The sequence below is a fragment of the Grampus griseus genome (assembly GCF_964374135.1).
Source record: "Grampus griseus genome assembly, chromosome: 3".
Lineage (NCBI taxonomy): Eukaryota > Metazoa > Chordata > Mammalia > Artiodactyla > Delphinidae > Grampus > Grampus griseus.
Genome location: NC_139019.1, coordinates 64,151,352 through 64,175,795, shown reverse-complemented (window position 1 = coordinate 64,175,795; position 24,444 = coordinate 64,151,352). Strand labels below are relative to the sequence as shown.

At 33.7% G+C, this 24,444-nt stretch overlaps 1 protein-coding gene across 3 annotated transcripts in view; it reads left to right on the top strand.

Moving 5' to 3' along the window:
- The window catches only part of SSBP2 (single stranded DNA binding protein 2), a gene marked incomplete at its 3' end in the record, with an annotated part of 297,670 nt that overhangs the window by 216,764 nt on the left and 56,462 nt on the right, over positions 1 to 24,444 (top strand). For all 3 annotated transcript variants that reach the window (XM_082651181.1, XM_082651180.1, XM_082651179.1), the window contains exon 6: positions 12,322 to 12,381. In XM_082651181.1, the coding sequence (XP_082507307.1) occupies positions 12,322 to 12,381 (60 nt within the window). The remainder of the gene's footprint in view (positions 1 to 12,321; positions 12,382 to 24,444) is intronic.

Sequence of the window (24,444 nt, the reverse complement as noted above, 5' to 3'; positions counted from 1 at the left end):
ACTCATCAGGAAGATGCCATTTAAGTAAAGACTTGAAGGAAGTGAGGGAACAAGCATCTGGTGTCTGAAGGAAGTGTTCTAGGCTGAGGGACAAGCAAGTATAAAGCCCTTGAGTTCAGTGCATGACCAGCTTTTTCCAGGGACAAAGAGAATGCCTGAGTAACTATAGTGGAGTGTCGGCTGGGGAGAGCAATTAGATATGAAGTCGTAGGCAGGAGAAAGCCACATCAAGTAGAATTTTGTAAGTCATTGTAGGGATTTGGGGTTTTGTTCTGAGTGGAGGGTTTTAGCAGGGTCTTTCTGGCTGTTATGTTGAGATTCATCTATAAGAGGGAAATGTGGAAGCAGGGAGACCAATTTGGATGTCACTGCAAATGTTTACAAGAGAATATTATGGCTCAAACAAGGCTGGTAACAGTGGTGAGAAGTGACTGGATTCTAGATATATTTTGAAGTTAGAGCCAACAGATTTTGGCGATGGTCTGGATATGTGTTGTGAGAGGAAAAGACAAATCAAGGGTGACCGCAAGTCTTTTGGCCTGTTCAGCTGAAAGAACGGAGCTGACATTTACCCATGTTATATAGGTAAAACTGCAAGAGGAGGTATGAGGGGACAATCAGAAGCTTAAGTTTAAACTTGTTAAGATTAAGATGGCTATTAGATATTCACGAGATGTCGAGTAGGGAGCACGGTATCAGATCTGGAGTTTTATGCTTGAGGCTTGGACTAGACGCATTTGGGAGTTATTAGCATACAGATAATATTGAAAGCTGTGAGCCTGGATGACATCACCCAGGTAATGAGTAGAGAGAGAGACAAGAAGCTCAAGGATCCCAGGGTTCTGTTTTTAAGAAGGCAGGAAGATGAGGAGGAACCAGCAAGAAGAATGGGAAGAAGAAGCACATGAGTTTGGAAGAAAACGAGGCAATGTGGGAGCCTGGAAGCCAAGAAGAAAAATGCAGGGAAGTGAGGAATGATAGCTGTGTCAAATGCTGCTGATAGTTCAAATTAGTTGAGGACTGACAACTGACCACTGGACCTAACGAGGTGGTCACTGATGACTTTGATAAGGCCAGGTGGAGTGATGGGGGTGACAGCCGCATAAAAGTAAATTCATGATAAAGTAGGAAGAGAGAAATTGCAGACAACGAGTGTGTCCAACTCTTTCAGAGTTTCAAAGAGTTTTGCTGTAAAGGGAAAGTGAAGATGAGGCAGTAGCTGGAGAGAGAAGCTGGGGAGGTCAAAGAAATGCTGCTGGGAGTGAAGTGTTGGCTATTATAAACTGTTCATTCCTGCTGAGGGACAAAGAAAACTGCTCTGCTGGCACTTGTGGACAGAGAGTATAGGCAATTGCCAGGTGCCATCTATTATACCCAACAATCAGGTATAAGACATAATGCCAAGGAATAGAGTAATCGGATATTCTTTGTACACAGTAGGATGCTTATCAAGAAAGAGTAAAATAGAGTTACTTACTAAGAGTGCCTGCAAATGTGACTACTACCTGTTTTCTGTCATTTTTATATTCTATAAATAATCTGACATTGCAAATACCTTTGACATCAGTAATATTTTCTCCACTCAAATTTGTCTTAGTTTTATTCTGTACATTTATTCTGTATCTATTTAAGACACGTGGTTCAAAATGCATCTTAATTGGAGATGGAGAAATCACTTTGTGCAATTTGAATTCTCTCATCTTGCTTATTTTCATACTTTTTAGCATTAGGCAAATTAGTAAGCTGTAGTTTCAAAACAGACTTTTGGGGCATTAATAATTTCCGTTAAAATCTGTTGAGTAGAAAAGATTATACAGTTCAGACTTGAGTTGAGTAACTTTAGACTTCATGTTTGCAGGTAAGTAACCAAGTGAATATGAAGTGTAACATTTCATTTTAAAGAAAGTAAAAATATATATAATCTGCCACTTGTACCAGAGACCAAGCCCATAGGCAGGTTTCTTTAACAAACGTTATCGCTGCTTATGAATTTGAAAAGACTACTGCTTTATCAGTAGAAACTTACCTAGCATATCAAGATACCAGAAGGGTACCAGAACAAAGTAGCTTTTTTTTTTTTTTTTTAACCTAATGGTACATTTAGGTAAATTAAAGTGCTTGTCTCCCACCCTCTCATCTAGAACAAGTTTATGTGGAAGCATGAATATAAAATAGGGAAAAGGTTGGGGAAGAGGGGAATGTTTTTGCATTCTTCAATGAAAAATTAAGAGTAGTTTTAAAAAATTATTGTTTTTGCTTCTTTTTTTATCGAGTTAGCCCAATACTTTTCCTCAATTATAAACCTCACATATTGATTTTCATACCCATAGTGTTTTTTTTAATATACTACTAATGAGGGTTGATCTGTCCTTGTGACTTTAGTCAGTGATGGGAGGCAGCACAGAGCGAGATTCAGCTTACGCAGGACGCCAGCTACTTGTCCCACAGACACCAAAAAAAAAAATAAAAGGGTCTGTGTGTATTTGTGAATATAAATTGATCTAAAACAAATCATTAAAGTTTTTTATAGAATGTTTTTCAAACTTCTGTAGTTGATTAGACCAGAAGGCAGCATAGTCCCCATTCACAATCCACAAGTCCATTGCCACGAGCCAGTATCTGATACATGGTAATGAAGGCTTGAGAAATAGTCTCATCTTTTTGAAAAGGCCCATAATAGAAATGAGCAATTTTAATGCTTAGACTAAATCCATATCAGAAGAATCAACCTGCTTATAACTCTGTGCTGAATTGGATTAGCCTTGCCAAAACAACATCTAGGAAACCTGATCTGTTCATACTTTACAGATATTTGATATGCGTTATTTTAATTAAGTGTTGTTGATGATAGAATATCTAAGATGTATGGAAGATAAACTACATATTTATGCTTATCAGCAGAATTGCTAGCACAAGTATGTCATTTTGTGAGCTAAATTAGTTTAATACTAGTTGGAATTAAAATGTGTTAATCAAGAGTGTCTTATCCACTGGGGTGTCAGTAATGTCTGATGGAGATTTTCCTGAAAAACAGAAAAGAAACTGAACAAATTAAGATATATGAATTGTAAAGTAATTTTAACAAAATTCATTTGATGTATAATTTATGCTTCATTACTTTTCTATAGAAAACTTATGAAGCATCTCATGGAATTATAAAAATAAAAACATGTGAACAGTCCTACTGTATGAACGATGGCAGAAATTAATGTACAAGTCACAACACTTTTTGTGATGCTTTTTTCAAAATAATACTGTCAATATTATATATTATTGATAGCCATATGACTTCAACTCTTATCACAATTAAGGAAAAAAAGATTTACTTCTAAGTGAGATTTTGAATAGCAAAATAGAGAATAGAAATCTATGTAGGAGAATCATGTAAAGAGAACTGGACTAACTAAAAAACTGGACCCAGAATGAATAAAAAGTAATGTTTAATTTTTAAGAGAATGTTTATGCTTGGGGTAAAATCTCATAGTGAACATATTTTTATTACCTTTACAAGACTATAATTATAATCTTCCATATTTATCATTTAAAAAAATTATGTTCAAGAGAAGTTTTTCCCTTGAAAGATTCTGTCATAATTTTTATGACACAGAATTGTGTATTATTCCCTGTGTCTGCCTAAAACAGTATGTGAAAAATATCAGAAGAAAGATTATATCTGTCTAAAGTCATATCTGCACAGGATCAAGAAACGTAGATATTTGATCTTTATGTAATTAATATAATTACTGAAGATAACCGATATTTTTCCTAGCTATGTATCACTTTGTATCTTGTGTTTTTGCCTAAATGTTGATGGAAGTAAATTACTTTTTAGCAAATAACCACTTTTTCTTACAGATTTTTAGACTAAAGATGGTTATGTGGTAAAGACAATATGATGTTACTCAAATGCTGAGCCTCTTAATGGAAAGAAAATATGTAAGCTAGAACATGTTTCTGAGACCTGAGGATTATGGCTCTTTGAATGTATTTAAATCTAAGAAGACCAGGGTCTCATGTGTACACCTGGCACTATATTAGACAAACAGTTGAAATGCCCTGCTATATTGAATTACTGGCAGTTCTCATGGCTGGCCTCTGCTTTAGAAAAAAATTGGGAAGTTATCATACTTTTTTTTTCTCCAAATCATACATAAATTAACCTGACATCCTTCTATACCAAAAAGTGGTTATTAAATACTGTTACTTTGTAAAACTGCCTAAGAATCACTATTTTCAACCCTGACGCCCCAGAAATAGAGAAACCTGAAAGCAGTAGGAGAGAGTACAAGACCTTCTTAGTCATCTAAATCATAAATTCTCTCATATGTTGTTGATGTAGATATTGTAATTATAACTCCGTATCATCTTGGGATCTCCAACACTTTGTTCTTTACCTACTTTTATTAGGTCCTCTAGAACAGGGGTCACCAACCCCCAGGGAACCGGGCCGCACAGCAGGAGGTGAGCCACGGGTGAGCAAACGAAGCTTCATCTGTATTTACAGCCGCTCCCCATCTCTCTCATTACCGCCTGAGCTCCGCCCCCTGTCAGGTCAGCAGTGGCATTAGATTCTCATAGGAGTGTGAACCCTACTGTGAACTGTGCATGCGAGGGATCTAGGTTGCACGCTCCTTGTGAGAATCTAATGCCTGATGATCTGAGGTGGAACTGAGGCAGTGATGCTGGCACTGGGGAGCGGCTGCAAATACAGATTATCATTAGCAGAGAGGTTTGACTGCACAGAGACCATAATAAATCAGTTGCTTGCAGACTCATATCAAAACCTCATCAGTGAGTGGCAAGTGAAAACAAGCTCAGGGCTCCCACTGATTCTGCATTATGGTGACTTGTATAATTACTTCATTATATATTACAATGTAATAATAATAGAAATAAAGTGCATAGTAAATGTAATGCCCTTGAATCATCCCAAAACCATCCTTCTACCCCCCCAACTCCCCCCACCCCCTGGTCCTTGGAAAAATTGTCTTCCATGAAACTGGTCCCTGCTGCCAAAAAGGTTGGAGACTGCTGCTCTAGAAGACATAATTTATCCTATATAAGCAAGCTGAATTTTCCCCTCTATACATATAAGCATTTTCTCATTAGACAACCAGATACACTATGCCAGAACTGTGCCTTACCCTTTGCAATATCAATAGATGCTACCTATTTTTAACAAGACACATAAATTGGCCAGGTGAGATTTTATACAAGAGAACCAAACTTTATTACACCTTTTGCTGGTTTATAGAGTCTTCCCTCAATGTTGTTCACTCACTCAATCAATGACCCAGCTATGGAAACAGCCAAGTATTTATTGAATGCGACTCTGTACATTCTCTCTTAGAATGTGCTAACTGCTTCCTTCCCTTCCTCCAGAACCTCATTACAAGTTGTCACATTATAATGAACAGCTTGATTACAATCATAATACTCTTCTAATAATACCACATCCATGTACCACCATTCCTAACCCATCTTCTATTCCCTTCCAGTATTTGACTTAAAAACAAAAATAAATGAACTAAAGACAACATACATTATCAAAACTCTACCAAAAATATTCAAGAAGAGAGAGATAGAGCTTACTAAATTTATTTTATATTTCAGTTGTTGAATTTCTTTTCATCTGGTGAATCAAGAGCACATGCTAATTAGTGTTTTATGTGCAAATTAACTTGATTACCTGAAATACCACTGTCTTTTCAGCTTTTCATGGTTGCGTGGTAACAAAGGTAAAGAATTCTACATTAAGTGAATGGTTGCAAGGTTGCTGGGGGTGCCTAGGAGGAAATGCCAAGTCAGGCAATTTATTTATGGTCAGTTAGTCATAAGAATGAAGTATGTGTACCTGCCTTTATTCTATAAAGGTATTACTATAGTCGGATGTTATATAGCTCTAAGAAAACTAAAGTGGCAGTTAAGGAATTTGGTCTTTGGTTTTCCTTTACATAAAATAAGGAGGTTGACCTAGTTAACTCTACAAACTTTTTGCTGTAAAATGTGTCAAAAAGGTATATTGGAATAAAATTCTATAAGTCAGATTTTATTATAATTGTACAATATAGAACTTGTAAAAACTTCACTTGAGTAGTTTTGTGAAGTCATTTTTTTAAGTGTGTATTTCTTTTTTAGACTGTTTTGTAAGTTCATGTTTTCTCAAACTTGGTAATTGTGTATTTCTATGTCATTTAAAAACTACTGTTTTTTCAAAAATAGAAGCAAATTTCACAGGAACAGTTTTGTACTCGAGAAAGTTCAGTTACTTTAAATTGTAGAACATATCTCAGACTTCTAAATTTTCAGAATGTAAACTGTCCTAAATGTTACATTTGTTCATTCTAAAGAACTTAGTATTATTCTTTTCATCATTGATTTGTTCTAAATTTGTCCTAAATAAAATAAAATGTAGTATATAGAAAATACTTAAGTATAAAATTGGCATTTTAAAGAAGATTTTACTTTTTAGTGATTTTAAATTTTCTTTATTATCAACCTGCTCTTAAAGACCAAGATTTAAAGAGTTTCTAAAGCCATGTTGAAATCTTTAAAATAAGATATAGGGTGATTTATACACTGCTGCCATCAATTTTAAGGATTCTTAGAAATATCAGTTTTATTTTATGGATTGATTACCATAACATTAAGGTACTTGTTCTGATCTGGTTTCATGTCCTTTCCTCTGAAGTGGGTTCCCTTCATATCAAGGCACACATTACGCTGCAGTGTGCTGAATCCTCTATGAGAATAGTGTGCTCAGGAAATGGAGGGAAAGGAGCCTATAGAGACTCCTTAAAGAGGAAGTGACATTCCGGCCCCTGGAGGATTAGTAGATGTTTACTTGGCATAGAAAGGAGAATACTGAGTTATCTCAAGAAAAATTGTGGTATTGATAAATCGTATTTATGCTTTCTGGAAACTATTAAAATGTTAGAAAATATTAGTAAAGTTAACATTTGAGCAATGTGTCATTTAAGACGTACAGTTTGATCATATATATATGTGAAAAGAAGTTAGGGCTTTAAATGGTTCTTATCACCTGTAATTTCAGAATGGGTAAATTATTTATAAAATAATTCCATTGGTGGGGTCTGGGATCTTCAGAGAAGGAAAGATGAGAAAGAACTTCTTCCTTCTAAATCTTAGAGAATTGAGATAAAGCACTAACAGTTTATGAAGATGAAATAAGAAGAGGGAGACTACTACTTTCCACTAGCAGAAATGGCAAAGAATAAAGGAAAATCTCTCTTTTAGGAAAGCAGAAGTTTAATATTTCATGAATAATTCTTGATATAATGGAAAATAATAATCCTTTAAGACTGAATGATGTTCATTCTGAAATAAATTATGATTCTAAATGAGTGTGATTTTTTTCTCTAAAAGACTACTTGGAGGAAATGGGCTGGACATTTAGTTTATATTTCTATTAGAGTTTTTTTCCTTTCATTTAGTCATCAAATATTTATTGATTTTCTGTCTTTGTATACGTTTTTATTGCTTGCACTTTGGTTTATCCCATTCATTCTAAGTAGATAACTGAAACATGTAGAAATGAGAATTTATGCCTATAAATGTATTTCCATATGTCAGGGTACTAACTGTGCTACTCAGTTTATCTTGTGTATTATAAAGAACCTTTGTCCATGAGTTTTGCCTAATTTGGAAAACTTTTTTAAAAGCCTAGCCTTGATTTTTAGTCATTCATAGCACTACATGTTCTGTCAAGTAGGGATGATGTAATATGACTTCTGAGGGAAGGCACCAGGTTGAAATATTATTTTCTTTGGGTTTTCATTGATATTTGCCATTTGGTGAAGAGAATATTTTATTTCTTCCAGATTAGTGGACTGTAGAAAATAGTTTTTCCAGAACATTGTTTCTCCTATTAATTACAAGACTGTGAACCTTGAAAAATCCTAAGCAGAGGGCAGTGATCTTCATCTGCTTTGTTCACTGATGATGTCCCACCATCTAGAACAGTGCCTTTGTGGGTGCCTAATAAATATTTGTTGAATGAACAAATCTCTAGCATGCCTTTTAATCAGTAAGTGCAGCTTTTTTATTCTATTGGCCTTTGATCTGAACAAAGGGCATCATTGTTGGAGTATTTTTTTTCTTTACCTAAGTTTTTCTTTTTTTCTGGAAAGCATGGGAATAAGCTTCTCTAGCTCCTTGATAAAGATAGCTTGTGCCTTAGGAACATAGACTGATATCACCCACACACACTTCAAATATTTATAGCTATTTACAGTATGCTAATCTTTATACTTAAGGGTAATGCTGGAAATAATTAACATGGAATCATGGTTTTTTTTTTTTTTTTAAAGAATCAAGTATTATTCTTTATTATACCAATTGACCACTATGTGGATGCAGATTCAAAATTAGGAAATAATACAAATTAGTATAAACTATATTTTAAATGGCCTTTTATGAAATATTAAAAAGAAGTAAAAATATTCCAAGTAACTGGAAATTGTAGAGTTAAACTACCTATTCTACTAGCATTAATATTTTTTTGTTTTTGTTTTTGTTTTTTTATTTTTTTCACACACACAGTGTATTTTATTTTTACAAGAGGTAAATAAACTGACACCAAGCATTGTAAATGGATGACCACAACAAAACCAACAATGATTGCAATTACCAAACACGAAACACACTCATACCATGTCATAATATTGACATTCAGTATCATGGGGGTTTTAAATTATTATTTCCCAAGAGACTGCTGAGATCATCTTGTCCAACTCTCTCATTTTAAGGTTGGGAAAACTAAAGCCCTAAAGGCTTTTAATTTAGGCTGCTAATTAGTGGTGGTGCAAAAACTAGAATCCAGGCCTTTGACTCCCAGTCAAATGTTTTGTCCACACACATTATAAATAACTTTTTAGCCCATTTTTCAAGGGGAAGGCTTTTTCCATTTAAAATATTGATTCATCATTCTGACACCCTCAAGCACATATTTTGATGCCCAAACTATTAAAAAAATTTTCCCCAAGTATTATGAGTAAGTATACTTTCATAGCTAAGGGCTCTTTTGAGGAACCTGTTCTTCCCAGGTTATCAACGCAGAGAGTACTGAAGGTCTGTCGATAGATGTACTTTATAATATCAGTAAGTATACTTTATAATATCAGTATGTAATCTCTTAGATTAGCATTTTACCATAAAAGAATTTAAACTTGTTGTAATACCTTAAATTATACTTGAAAGCAAATTGACTTCTGAATAGTGAAATACAGAATATTAGTAGAATATTCTCATTTGCTAACATGAAAACTCTTTTGGGTTCTGTTGCTGTGGCTATACCTCAACAAGTAGGCAGCTGAGGACCTAGGTGGTTAACCGGATATCTTAAGAATCAATCTGAATATTAAGAGCTTATAACAGCACTAATTTGATATTAAAATGCTTTAACCATAATAATGTTTATATTTTAGGGAAAAGTAGTCGTTTTTTATCTAAACTAACTAGATTTTTGTTATTTTTTGCTTTAATTGTATAGCTATAGATTGATAAATAGAAGTGGTTTTCTTCCTTTTTTTTTGGCTAAAAAAATTTTTGAACTTCTGGAGGAGGGCAAACAAGAGGAAATAAATTAAAAAGAGACTCTTTCTCTCTCGCAATCTTATTCCATAGGGGACTACAGGTTCGCAACTACCACATGCACTGCCTCTCCCTCTTAGTAGTCCCTTGATGGGGCCTCATGGTCAGATAGGAGAATACAACAGTCCTGTTAAAATACATTTATTCACAATGCCATTGATTAGAGAAAAATTTTCTCTTTTCAAATAGTCCATTTATATTAACACTATTACATTATTTTACATTCAGAGGAACATACAAATCTCAAATGCCCTGTTTCAAATAAGGTACATTTCAAGGTTATCAGTATTTAGTAGTGTTTTAATACTTTCTACCTTGTATTCCATTTTGAAGTGATTTTATTATAGACAGGAATTATCAGTAACCTATTTTTATGTCTCCATGTCTCAAACACTAAATTGATATTGTACTTGGGCTTAGTGACTATGTCATAAAACATCACTTTGTGAAAGAAAGGCAACCATTCCAAAATCAATGACACGATATTTAATTAAATTTTTTAAGTGAGTCCAGAATTTATAAGACAGTTTCATAAACGAAATTAGGTGGTTAGAAAAGTAGCAGAGGGAGTGTGAGTTTTGGGATGAGCTTCCCAGTTGACAGTATAGTTAACTAATTAATCCAATTTAGAGCTTCAGAAATGATGAGAGTCAACTTTAATCAAATGTGTGAAAACTAAACATTTTTTAAATGTTTAAACTGGAAAATCCACTTAAGTTTTATCAGCTGAAGGTGACACTATTACCTGAATAATCTACTGTTTCTGTCCATTTAAAATGATCTCCTAGGAATATGTTAACATATAAGAACACAGCAAGTAAAAACTCAAATTGTTTAATTCTAAAGTTCTTCTTGTTGGTTTGTCAGACCCTCCAAAAGATATTATAGAAAAGTCTATAGCACATAAATTTGCTAGAATTTTATTTTTCAGCTGCTGCTTTTAAAATAGCCCTAGAACTGCAGCCTAATTTCTAAAAATATTTTTAGAAAATTCATTATAAATGTGGAATTTAATTATGTAAAGTACTATAGATTTGGCTTGCCCAAGCCTTTGGTAAATTGATTCTTAATTTATATTAATTCATTCTTAATATTTTACTTAATATTCAACCCTTTAGAGTTGATAATTTGCTTATATTACATGTAATTATGTATTATAATTAAAATTATATTTTTCTATAAAAATGGAATTTTGAATAATTTTAGGAATAAACTTAAAAATAAAAATTGTGCCCAAATCTGAGTGATCAAAAATATTCTCCTTCCACTCATCATTGGACAATCACTAAATGATACTTTTAGCATATTTTTCAGACAGTTTCAGGACTGACAGAATCAGCACATCTTAGCAGCCTCTGATTCATCTAACAAGATAAATTGACTTGAGTTTTAATATAAGGCCATTTTTTTTCTTCTGGACTTCTGGAGGAGGGCATACAAGAGGAAATAAATTTAAAATATAACATATACACACTACTATATATAAAATAGATAAACAACCAGGACTTGCTATATAGCACAGGGAACTATATTCAATATTTTGTAATAACCTATAATGGAAAATAATATGAAAAAGAATAGTGGGAGGGAGGGAGACGCAAGAGAGAAGAGATATGAGAACATATGTATATATATAACTGATTCACTTTGTTATAAAGCAGAAACTAACACACCATTGTAAAGCAATTATACTCCAATAAAGATGTAAAAAAAAATAGATAACTAATACGGACTTACTGTATAGCACAGGGACTCTACTAAATACGCTGTAATGGGCTATATAGGAAAAGAATCTTAAAAAAGAGTGGATATATGTATATGTATAACAGATTCACTTTGCTGTGCACCTGAAACTACCACAACATTGTAAATCAACTATACTCCAATAAAAATTTTTAAAAAAAGAATATATATATATGTGTCTATATTTTTATATATATATATATATATATATATGTCTGTGTGTGTATATGTATATATATAATGGAATCACTTTGCTGTACACCTGAAACTAATGCAACATTGTTAATTATACTTCAATAAAAAATGGTTATTAAAAAAAGTACACACCTCATAGTCTGCTAGGCTCAAAATATGCAAAGAAATTTCAATTTTAAAATGTATAATCGATTTTGAATTATAACAAACCCTTAATGAAAGAAAGCCAAAGCTCTCCTAACCACAAATGTCCCTTGGAAAAGAAATTTCTTTACCATTTTAAATGGAACTACAAAAGAAAAGATGAAGAAATTTGGCAACTTTAAAATTATTAGAGGAAAATTATAACCGAATTGGGTAATTCAGTCAAAATTATTAGAGGAAAGTGATAACTGAATTGGGTAATTCAGAATCCAGTTTGTATAATAATGTAGCCAGTGATCCTCTTCCTGAAGTCTTTACTAAGATTCAATTGCCTAAATTTCTTAGTCTTACTTTTTGCCAATTAGATAGCATTAAAATTTTTTTTTGCTAGTTACTTAATCATCTTCGATTTTTTTATGATTTCTTTGGAATTTTTCCAGATATTCTACAAAGTAAAAAATAGGATGGTAATTTTTGTTAAAAGCTTTTATTCTACTGAAATCAGCCACATAAGTAAATTTGATTTATGTTTTGTATAATTCAAAAATTCTTAAAAGCAGTTTATTTTCAGATCTGTATTTTACATTGTTTTTTTGTTTTGTTTATTTGTTTGTTTTACTTCAATAGCCTTTTATGTCACCTCGGTACCCTGGAGGTCCAAGGCCCCCACTGAGGATACCTAACCAGGTAAGATTTGTGTGTGCTATTTAAGTTTGGTGGTTTTTTGTTGCGTTTTTTTTTTTAAGAGTCAATAAAGATCTTGAAAATGTCACATATTTCTCTCCTATAAAAATGTTAAATTATTCTGCATCCCATTTTATGCTACTTCTAGTGATGTATAACCTACATTAAGGGTTGGCAAACTATAGCCCATAGTTTGGCTGACTTTTTGTAAATAAAATTTTATTGGAACGCTGCCACATTCATTCATTTATGTATTGTCTATGGCTTCTTTTACACTGCAATAGCAGATTTGAGTGATCATGATGGAGACCATAGGTGGCCTGCAACCCTGAAATATTTACTGTCTAGATCTTAACAGAAAAAAGTTTGCTGACCCTTGGAGTCTACCATATACTTTGAAGCTACCTTTCAAAATATATATAATTTTGGTAAATGCAGATTATACTGTGAAGGATGGCAATAAAATTTTCTATGAACATACTTAAGCTTATTTTTATATTATATAGTTACAATAACATGGCTGTAACATACCAATTTTGCCCAATTATAGTGGCATATCAAGCATATAATTAGCTGCTTCTAGAAGGGTTAGATCTATTAATAGTTAATAGTAGATCATCCAACTATCTTTATCTACAAGAGCTCTGCGATTTCACAGACTTTCGTCCTCAGATAGTTTATCAATAACATAAATACTTATTTGCTAAAGAGAATAAAGCACAATTTTTACTTGCAGGTAGCTTATAGTTTAGGTTTAGAATAGAGACAACGTGCATGTGTGTGTATATATATACATATATAAGTAACACAAGAAGAAATTAAATGCTTAACCATATGGAATATTAATGTCAAGATGATTGTTTTGTCACTTTCTTTGTTTTTGTATACATCATTTTCCCAGATTTAAAGTAAACCCTGGTTTATTATTTTTATCACAATAAAATCTTTTTCATTTTTTAAAAATTTCCACTTCCTTCCTGACCAAAAAATGGAACAAGAAAGCTGTGCTTACTTTGATAGTACATTTGATAGAAATGGAGTTTTCCTTCTCCTCTCCTAACTCTTATTGAAATTATGCAGTGTCCTTGAAGTGTCCCAATTGCTGGTGTTCTCTGCTTCTAATGCACAGCAAAGAGTGCCAGCACCCACATCCACCCCCAGGGGAGAACTCTAAGCAGGCAGCAGTGCTGGGTCATCTCATGGTTACAGGGCTAGAAGTCCTCACGTTAGCAGCTGGAGGAGTTTTCTCCTTCAGACTGAAAATGCATTCGGTACATAGGGCCAGGGAAACATGGCATGAAATAGGAAAAAGAAGTGCATGGATGCCAAGGGTTTCAACATATGGGAGTTTTATTTTCTCTGTGGGTGAACCTATATGTATTGACAGTCAGATCTGCTTATAGGTGCCTGAGTCTTTTAAATTTCCTTTTCTAAGGACAGAAAGTTGTATCTTTCATTGCAGTCTTCATGGTGTTTCAGACATACCATTCATAGATTTATGTATTTTGTAGATATAAGAGGTTTGTGAAAATCTCCATTAGGGAAATGTGAATTTCTTGTACAAGCATGTGAGAATTTTTCTGATTCCATTTATTGCATATGAATAATGAAAATCTCATAGAGTTATTGTAATTGCATCCATTTGACAGTGTTGAAATGCCTGCTATGTATAAGATACTAAGTTCCACACCTAAAGAAATTGACAAAATGAAAGACACTTTTAGGAAGAATGGGTTAGTGGTAGAAATGTGGAATTGTAAATCTAGGTTGTTTGAAAAATTTTTTAAGAACAACAACCTTTGGATTTTTAAAAGAGGCAATTAAAAAGTTAAAGGTAATAAAGAGTTATGATACAGGTTCTTTCTCCTCAAGAGTTTTAAACAGTCTTTACCTAAGTATATTTTAAAATAATTGTACTCTTCTATGAGTGGCCCTTTTTTGCCCCCCTCCCCATATATAGTTAAGCTTCATTAATCCAAACATCTGTCTTTCAAATTTATAATAATTTACATTTATACTATTTTTTAAAGAATTTTGAGCAAACTGTTAAATATTTCCTAAAACAATGTTTACACTATTAACTATTTAGTAGCATGACCTTTTCAAACAACAAAACATTTCTTCAATTTCATTATGTAGTCATTAAAGTAGAATTGGAAAAGCTATTTTTGTGATTAATTGGAATGATGTATATAAAAACAAATGTTAAAGTTTTTATTTAGTCTATTTTAAATGATCATAAACTAATAAAATTTTCTTTTATTGGTATATTGTATCTAAGAAAATAAAAAGTATGCTATTAACTTCTTCAGTGGTGTTGACTAGTCATTTTGAATATGTAAAAGACAATCCTTTAATAAACAGCTTCTCCAGAATTTATAATTACTAATGATTAGACTATAATTTTTAAGTACTTCTGATTTGGTTTTCATGGGTCTGAACTAAATCCACAATGGCTTACTTATACTGTTTATATATTTATGGACTGGGTATTTGGGGCATGGTATCAAATCACTATGCCCAAAAAATGCAAGAAAGGGTAATAGTATCTAAAATTATGAAAGCAAAGTAAAATTACAAAAATCTGCAATGTTGCAAAGAATAAATATCTATGAGAGAACACATGAAATATAGAAATTACACCGGAATTGGTTCAACTGTCAGAATAGGTTGGTGGTGTTGAAGTATCCATAAACTGGAGGTCTTTATCCTTCTCATAGATAAAATGTTTAATCTGAAAAATTCACAGTGTTCATACAACGCTATGCTAAGAAAACCAAGACAGCCAAAAATATAGAGACTGTTAATGAGTGACACCAAGAATAAACTATTGATTTATTGACCCTATAGAATTGGAATTTCTCACCATTCCTGAAACTCTATAAACAGGTGTGTGAATTGAGGTAACATAGTGAATGCTGTTGACCATTTTATATTCTAAAGCTGATTTTGACATTCTAAAAGCACACTGCACCTGACCATTCTACTGAAAGTCTCGAAGATATTTGTCCAATAATAGATGAATGAGTGGTTAAATAAATTATAGTATATCCAAATGGTGAAATAGTATGCAGCTATTAAAAGGTATGTTACAGGATTAAATTTATTGATATGACAGAATGTTTATGATCTATTACCAAATGTAAAAAAGGCACAAACCTGTGTGGTATGTCACCTTTACCATATATCACTGTACAAACTCAGTTCTTCCACTCCACACCCCCCCCAACATGCGCATGCACACACACACACACACACACACACACACACACACACACACACACACCAAAAAGACTGTAAGGGACTTATCCTTTATTTCTGGCTGATAGGATTATGAGTGATTTCTTTTTTTATTTCTGTATTTTTAAAGTTTGCATAGAACAGGAATTTTATTTGTGACTGGATAAAGACATTATTAGTTAATTATATATGTAAATGAGAGTACAGATATTTTATTCTTCTGGTTATTCAGTATATGAGATTATTCTTTGTTAATACTGAATGTATAGTTCTTACTATACATGACAAAATGAAAAACAATGGATGTTAAGGATAGGCAAATCTTGAGAAGACTATTCTTCACTTTTCAGATAGGGAAAAGTCAGCAAGCATTTGAGCAGAAAAAAAAAAAACATGTTGTTGGGACATTTACTCATATAGTGAAAATAAATGTACTGTATCCCCCCCATATAACCAAGGTACCTATATTTTAAACATTCTGCACTTACTCTTCCTTACATGTTCTGTTTTTCAGAATAAATGCTATTTAGCATGTCCTTTCCCAGTAATTCTGTCTTTGTAAAATATTTCATATGTAGAATTTGACTTTTATTTAATGATATCAATATGAAAACATGAGAAGGACTTCAGCTGCATAAAGAGAATTAAGTTCTACATTGAGTAAATGATAGGAGTCTTATAGCTGAAATCGTAAAGAAGACTGTAGTAAATCTCTATTGTGTTAATTACACTGTTAAAGTATTTAAATTATTATTTGAAATCCAGTGAAACACAATGAAAAATATATTATTTTCTTTTGACTTTGAATTATGACCATGTCCTGGGATATATGTCTTTTCCAATTATTTTCTGCCTTTTGTAGGACAAAGGAAATTAACAAATTCAAAATCTCTGGCAAAGAAGAAATTCATTCTCCTTCCCAAATCAAGAAAAATTTACATAGTGAACACTGTGCTGTCTTACTCAATTTAAGTTAGCAGTATATCGGGCTTTTTGGTACAATGTTTACTTCTTTTGCCAAACTGCATCTCATTATTTTACAGCCATTTTGTCAAAGATATTCCCTTTTTGGACATAAGCCAATACGAAAAAAATGCGTTGCCATATATATGATTGGAAACTTCATAGGGCTGTACAAAAATCACTCTCAGAAATAGTCATTCAACAAAAATTTGTTGAGGTTTACTATTTGCGAGGCACCATTCTCCATGGGGGATACATCAGAAAACAAACAAATGAGAATTCCTGTCTCATGGAACTGGCGTTCTAAAGCAGCAGTGCCCAACAACTTTCTGGGAAGAGAGAAATGTTCCATATCTGCACTGTCATATGCAGTAGCTCTAGTACTTTGAGGACCTTTGAGCACTTGAAATGTGGCTAGTGTGACTGAGGAATCGAATTTTTAACTTTATTAATTTTAATTTAAATAACCACATGTGGCAAAGGGCTACTATATTGGACAGTGCAGTTACAGTGGTTGAGATACAGAAAAAAGAAAAATAAATAAGTAAATATATATGTCAAATGGTGAATTGTAATTTGGAGACAAATATCTTTCCAACCTGAATGTCACATTTCTGAATTTTAATATCTTTTCTACTGATATTGCCTTTTTACAGGAAAAAAAAAATGTAACAGTGCTATTGCTGGCAGGACCTCAATGTGTCAAGCATCTTAGATCCAAATGCCAGCAAAGCCCAGCAATGTATGACTTTGAGCAAGTCACTTAACCTTTCTGGGACTTGCTTTTCTTACAGGTAAAATGAGAGTGGACTCCTGTATTTCTAAAATCCCTTCTAGTTCCAAAATTTCTTAATTATTTGATTCTACTTCATTTCATGTAATTGAGGGGACCCACTGAAAAATTTTGGTAGGTCAAAATTGTTAACTGAATTATATCATAAAGGCATAGATAAATTCACTATTTTTTAATCATCATTGAGTGTTTAGTCTCTGTGAGTAGATTATATACATATAATGGTATTCAAGGAAATATATACCAGAATCTTAAGATCCTAGAGGGGCTCACCATTGGAATCATATGATGAATCTTCTGTAAACTAAATGATTTTTTGTGCAGCAAGAAATTCCTTCGTTGAATTATTAATTTAAAATACTTAATAACATTTTATGTTATTTCATTTATTTTAAATCCTAGGATTTAAGGCTTATCTGTTAGAACTTTTGGAATATGTTGATCTGATTTGAAGTCCTGGCTCTACTACTTACTGATAGTATAACCATGGACAAATTAACAAACTTACTTCTGTATTAAAACTCAGTTTCTCATCATCAAAAAGGATTTATAATAACCTCGTGGGATTGTTGTAAGCACTGAGGGAAATAAATATAAAATGTTTAGCACATTTCCTGGCACAAATGTACTGGCTCACAAGTATATATTTTTGTTGATATTATGTTTGTTATTATTAAGCATTCTCATCATTAGTGTCAATTTCCCTAACAAACAGAATGAAGATCTTTTATAGAACAAAAAATGTGTGCCAAAATTTGTGACTAGTTAAACAAGTCTCAATGGAATACATTTAACATGTTGACAAATATGAGAATATATATTGACCCACAAGATGTATAAATCTGTTTATTTTTCCTGATACATATTAAAGGTTTAAAGAATCTAGTGATTGTGCTCTTTTGATGCACAAAACCATCATCTGGTCATCCCGGGACTGATGAAAATGTTTTAAAAGTTAGAGATTTGACTTACCAAAAGAAAAACACTGGCGACTAAAGAGTTAAATTTGGGTAAAGACACTCATTTTGAAAGACAACTTGACATTGATCAACATTTCTATAGGATTATGCTATGTTTTTAAGTGATAATAGCAGAAAGACTTGTCAATTCTTCTGATGTTCCAAGATAAACAGGAAAAAGTAAAATGTTGAAGAAAATGGTTTCCAGTGATAAAACATGGTGTCACCAATGAGATTTAGAAATTCACAATCAGAGTATAAAACTTGAACCACTTAGAGAATTTTAAAAAAAAGGAAGAACTTCAAAGTCACAATTGAAGATAATGTTTAGTCATACATTTTCACTCCTCCCCCTAATTCACTTCTTTATAACTTTTGACACTGTTGACCATTTCTTTCTTCTGGAAACTCCCCTTCATGCATTCTGAACTGTTGGTCCTGGTCCCCTGGCTAATTTCATACCTATTCAGTTTGTTTCCTTTCCTACCTCTTTTTGGTATTTTAAGAAAATTGTATCTTTGATTCTTTGATCTTTTTTCATCTCACTTCTTGAAATCTAGTCCATTCTTAAGACTTTACCACTGATGATTCCTAAAATTGTCCAATGAAAACTCTTTGTTTTATTCCTTCAATAAATATGTCTTACTCTGAGCCAAAAAGGCACAGATAGGTTTCACTCTCTGAACGTACAGTGTTGGGGATACAGAGAAGAAAACAAGCCATGATCATATATAAGTTCTATACAAGTGAGGTATAAGAATCTAGCACCAACATTCGAATTATACAGGTCCCAGAAGAAGAAGAGAAAAAGAAAGGGACTGAGAAAATATTTGAAGAGATTATAGTTGAAAACTTCCCTAATATGGGTAAGGAATAGTTAATCAAGTCCAGGAAGCACAGAGAATCCCATACAGGATAAATCCAAGGAGAAACACGCCAAGACACATATTAATCAAACTATCAAAAATTAAATACAAACAAAAAATATTAAAAGCAGCAAGGGAAAAATAACAGACAAGGGAATCCCCATAAGGTTAACAGCTGATCTTTCAGCAGAAACTTTGCAAGCCAGAAGGGAGTGGCAGGACATATTTAAAGTGATGAAAGGCAAAAACCTACAACCAAGATTACTCTACCCAGCAAGGATCTCATTCAGATTTGATGGATAAATTAAAACCTTTACAGACAAGCAAAAGCTAAGAGAATACAGCACCACCAAACCCACTTTACAACAAATTCTAAAGGAACTTCTCTAGGCAGGAAACACAAGAGAAGGAAAAGACTCACAATAACAAAACCAAAACAATAAAGAAAACGGTAATAGGAACATATATATCTATAAGTGCCTTAAATGTAAATGGATTAAATGCTCCAACCAAAAGACATAGACTGGCTGAATGGAAACAAAAACAAGACCCATATATATGCTGTCGACAAAAGACCCACTTCAGACCTAGGGACACATACAGACTGAAAGTGAGGGGATGGAAAAAGATATTCCATGCAAGTGGAAATCAAAAGAAAGCTGGAGTAACAAGTCTCATATCAGACAAAATAGAGTTTAAAACAAAGACTATTACAAGAGACAAAGAAGGAGACTACATAATGATCAAGGGATCAATCCAAGAAGAAGATATAACAATTGTAAATATTTATGCACCCAACATAGGAGCACATCAATACATAAGGCAAATGCTAACAGCCATAAAAGGGGAAATCAACAATAACACATTCATAGTAGGGGACTTTAACACCCCAGTTTCACCAATGGACAGATCATCCAAAATGAAAATAAATAAGGAAACACAAGCTTTAAATGATACATTAAACAAGATGGGCTTAATTGATATTTATAGGACATTCCATCCAAAAACAACAGAATACACATTTTTCTCAAGTGCTCATGGAACATTCTCCAGGATAGATCGTATCTTGGGTCACAAATCAAGCCTTGGTAAATTTAAGAAAATTGAAATCGTGTCAAGTATCTTTTCTGACCACAATGCTATGAGACTAGATATCAAATCTGTAAAAAATACAAACACGTGGAGACTAAACAATACACTACTTAATAACCAAGAGATCACTGAAGAAATCGAAGAGGAAATCAAAAATTACCTAGAAAAAAATGACAATGAAAACATGGTGACCCAAAACCTATGGGATGCAGCAAAAGCAGTTCTAAGAGGGAAGTTTATAGCACTACAACCCTACCTTAAGAAACAAGAAACATCTCAAATAAACAACCTAACCTTGCACCTAAAGCAATCAGAGAAAGAAGAACAAAAAACCCCAAAGTTAGCAGAAGGAAAGAAATCATAAAGATGAGATCAGAAATAAATGAAAAAGAAATGAAGGAAACGATAGCAAAGATCAATAAAACTAAAAGAGGTTTCTTTGAGAAGATAAACAAAATTGATAAACCATTAGCCAGACTCATCAAGAAAAAAAGGGAGAAGACTCAAATCAATAGAATTAGAAATGAAAAAGGAGAAGTAACAACTGACACTGAAGAAATACAAAGGATCATGAGAGATTACTACAAGCAACTATATGCCAATAAAATGAACTACCTGGAAGAAATGGACAAATTCTTAGAAATGCACAACTTCCGAGACTGAACCAGGAAGAAATAGAAAATATGAACAGACCAATCCCAAGCACTGAAATTGAAACTGTGATTAAAAACCTTCCAACAAACAAAAGCCCAGGACCAGATGGCTTCACAGGTGAATTTTATCAAACATTTAGAAAAGAGCTAACACCTATCCTTCTCAAACTCTTCCAAAATATAGCAGAGTGAGGAACACTCCCAAACTCATTCTACGAGGCCACCATCACCCGGATACCAAAACCAGACAAAGAGGTCACAAAGAAAGAAAACTACAGGCCAATATCACTGATGAACATAGATGCAAAAATCCTCAACAAAATACTAGCAAACAGAATCCAACAGCACATTAAAAGGATCATACACCATGATCAAGTGGGGTTTATCCCAGGAATGCAAGGATTCTTTAATATACTCAAATCAATCAATGTGTTAAACCATGTTAACAAATTGAAGGAGAAAAACCATATGATCATCTCAATAGATGCAGAGAAAGCTTTTGACAAAATTCGACACCCATTTATGATAAAAACCCTGCAGAAAGTAGGCATAGAGGGAACTTACCTCAACATAATAAAGGCTATATATGACAAACGCACAGCCAACATTGTCCTCAATGGTGAAAAACTGAAACCATTTCCACTAAGATCAGGAACAAGACAAGGTTGCCTACTCTCACCACTATTATTCAACATAGCTTTGGAAGTTTTAGCCACAGCAATCAGAGAAGAAAAAGAAAGAAAAAGAATCCAAATCGGAAAAGAAGAAGAAAAGCTGTGACTGTTGGCAGATGACATGATAGTATACATAGAGAATCCTAAAGATGCTACCAGAAAACTGCCGGAGCTAATCAATGAATTTGGTAAAGTAGCAGGATACAAAATTAATGCACAGAAATCTCTTGCTTTCCTATCCACTAATGATGAAAAATCTGAAAATGAAATTAAGAAAACACTCCCATTTACCATTTCAACAAAAAGAATAAAATATCTAGGAATAAACCTACCTAAGGAGACAAACGACCTGTATACAGAAAATTATAAGACACTGATGAAAGAAATTAAAGATGATACAAATAGATGGAGAGATATACCATGTTCTTGGTTTGGTAGAATCAACATTGTCAAAGTGACTGTACTACCCAAACCACACTACAGATTCAATGCAATCCCTATCAAACTACCACTGGCATTTTTCACAGAACTAGAACAAAAAATTTCACAATTTGTATGGAAACACAAAAGACCCCGAATAGCCAAAGCAATCTTGAGAACGAAAAACGGAGCTGGAGGAATCAGGCTCCCTGACTTCAGACTATACTACAAAGCTACAGTAATCAAGACAGTATGGTACTGGCACAAAAACAGAAAGATAGATCAATGGAACAGGATAGAAAGCCCAGAGATAAACCCACGCACATATGGTCACCTTATCTTTGATAAAGGAGGCAAGAATATACAGTGGAGAAAAGACAGCCTCTTCAATACGTGGTGCCAAGGAAACTGGACAGCTATATGTAAAAGAATGAAATTAGAACACTCCCTATTACCATACACAAAATAAACTCAAAATGGATTAAAGACCTAAATGTAAGGCCAGCCACTATAAAACTCTTAGAGGAAAACATAGGCAGAACACTCTATGACATAAATCACAGCAAGATCCTTTTCGACCCACCTTCTAGGGAAATGGAAATAAAAACAAAAATAAACAAATGGGACCTAATGAAACTTAAAAGCTTTTGCACAGCAAAGGAAACCATAAAGAAGACAAAAAGACAACCCTCAGAATGGGAGAAAATATTTGCAAATGAAGCAACTGACAAAGGATTAATCTGCAAAATTTACAAGCAGCTCATGTAGCTCAATATCAAAAAAACAAACAGCCCAATCCAAAAATGAACAGAAGACCTAAATAGACATTTTTCCAAAGAAGATATACAGATTGCCAACAAACACATGAAAGAATGCTCAACATCACTAATCATTAGAGAAATGCAAATCAAAACTAAAATGAGATATCATCTTACACCAGTCAGAATGGCCACCATCAAAAAATCTACAAACAATAAATGCTGGAGAGGGTGTGGAGAAAGGGAACCCTCTTGCACTGTTGGTGGGAATATAAATTGATACAGCCACTATGGAGAACAGTATGGAGGTTCCTTAAAAAACTAAAAATAGGGCTTCCCTGGTGGTGCAGTGGTTGAGAGTCCGCCTGCTGATGCAGGGGACACGGGTTCATACCCCGGTCTGGGAGGATCCCACATGCCGTGGAGTGGCTGGGCCTGTGAGCCATGGCCACTGAGTCTGTGTGTCTGGAGTCTGTGCTTTACAACAGGAGAGGCCACAACAGTGAGAGGCCCGCATACCGAAAAAAAAAACAAAACTAAAAATAGAACTACCATACAACCCAGCAGTCCCACTACTGGGCATATACCCTGAGAAAACCATAATTCAAAGAGTCATGTATCAGAATGTTCATTGCAGCTCTCTTTACAATAGCCAGGACATGGAAGCAACCTAAGTGTTCATCAGCAGATGAATGGATAAAGATGTGGCCCGTATATACAATGGAATATTACTCAGCCATGAAAAGAAACAAAATTGAGTTATTTGTAGTGAGGTGGATGGACCTAGAGTCTGCCATACAGAGTGAAGTAAGTCAGAAAGAGAAAAACAAATACCATATGCTAACATATATATATGGAATCTAAAAAAAAGAAAAAATGGTCATGAAGAACCTAGGGGCAAGATCGGAATAAAGACACAGACCTACTAGAGAATGGAATTGAGGATACAGGGAGGGGGAAGGGTAAGCTGGGAGAAAGTGAGAGAGTGTGGCATGGACATATATACACTACCAAACGTAAAATAGATAGCTAGTGGGAAGCAGCCACATAGCACAGAGAGATCAGCTCGGTGCTTTGTGACCACCTAGAGGGGTAGGGTAGGGAGGGTGGGAGGAAGGGAGACGCAAGAGGGAAGAGATATGGGGACATATGTATAACTGATTCACTTTGTTATAAAGCAGAAACTAACACACCATTGTAAAGTAATTATACTCCAATAAAGATGTTAAAAAAAAAAAGAATCTATAAATGCACGTAAGAAGCCCTTACTCCCCCTGCATGCCAAGATATTCAGGGAGGCAGGGAGGAGTCATACGGTCGTGCCACATAATGGTATAAAAGATAATTATAGATAAAGAAAATTTCATTAAAGATAATGAAAGCCAGGTTTCTCACTGTTGGAGAAAATACTTACAAACATAAGAAGGAAGAAGACTGAAAATAATCCTGAGGTTTTGGATTGTAATTGGACGTGTTTGATTGGTGTTAGAGAGTATGAATTTATGGTATGTGTATGTACCATACACACACACAGATAGATATAAAATTAGTCATAAATTTATGTATGTACATATATATATGTGTGCACATATACACATAGATTTTCAAGTGCAGCATTTACTGAGAGAGCCAAAAGGCAATGTACTCA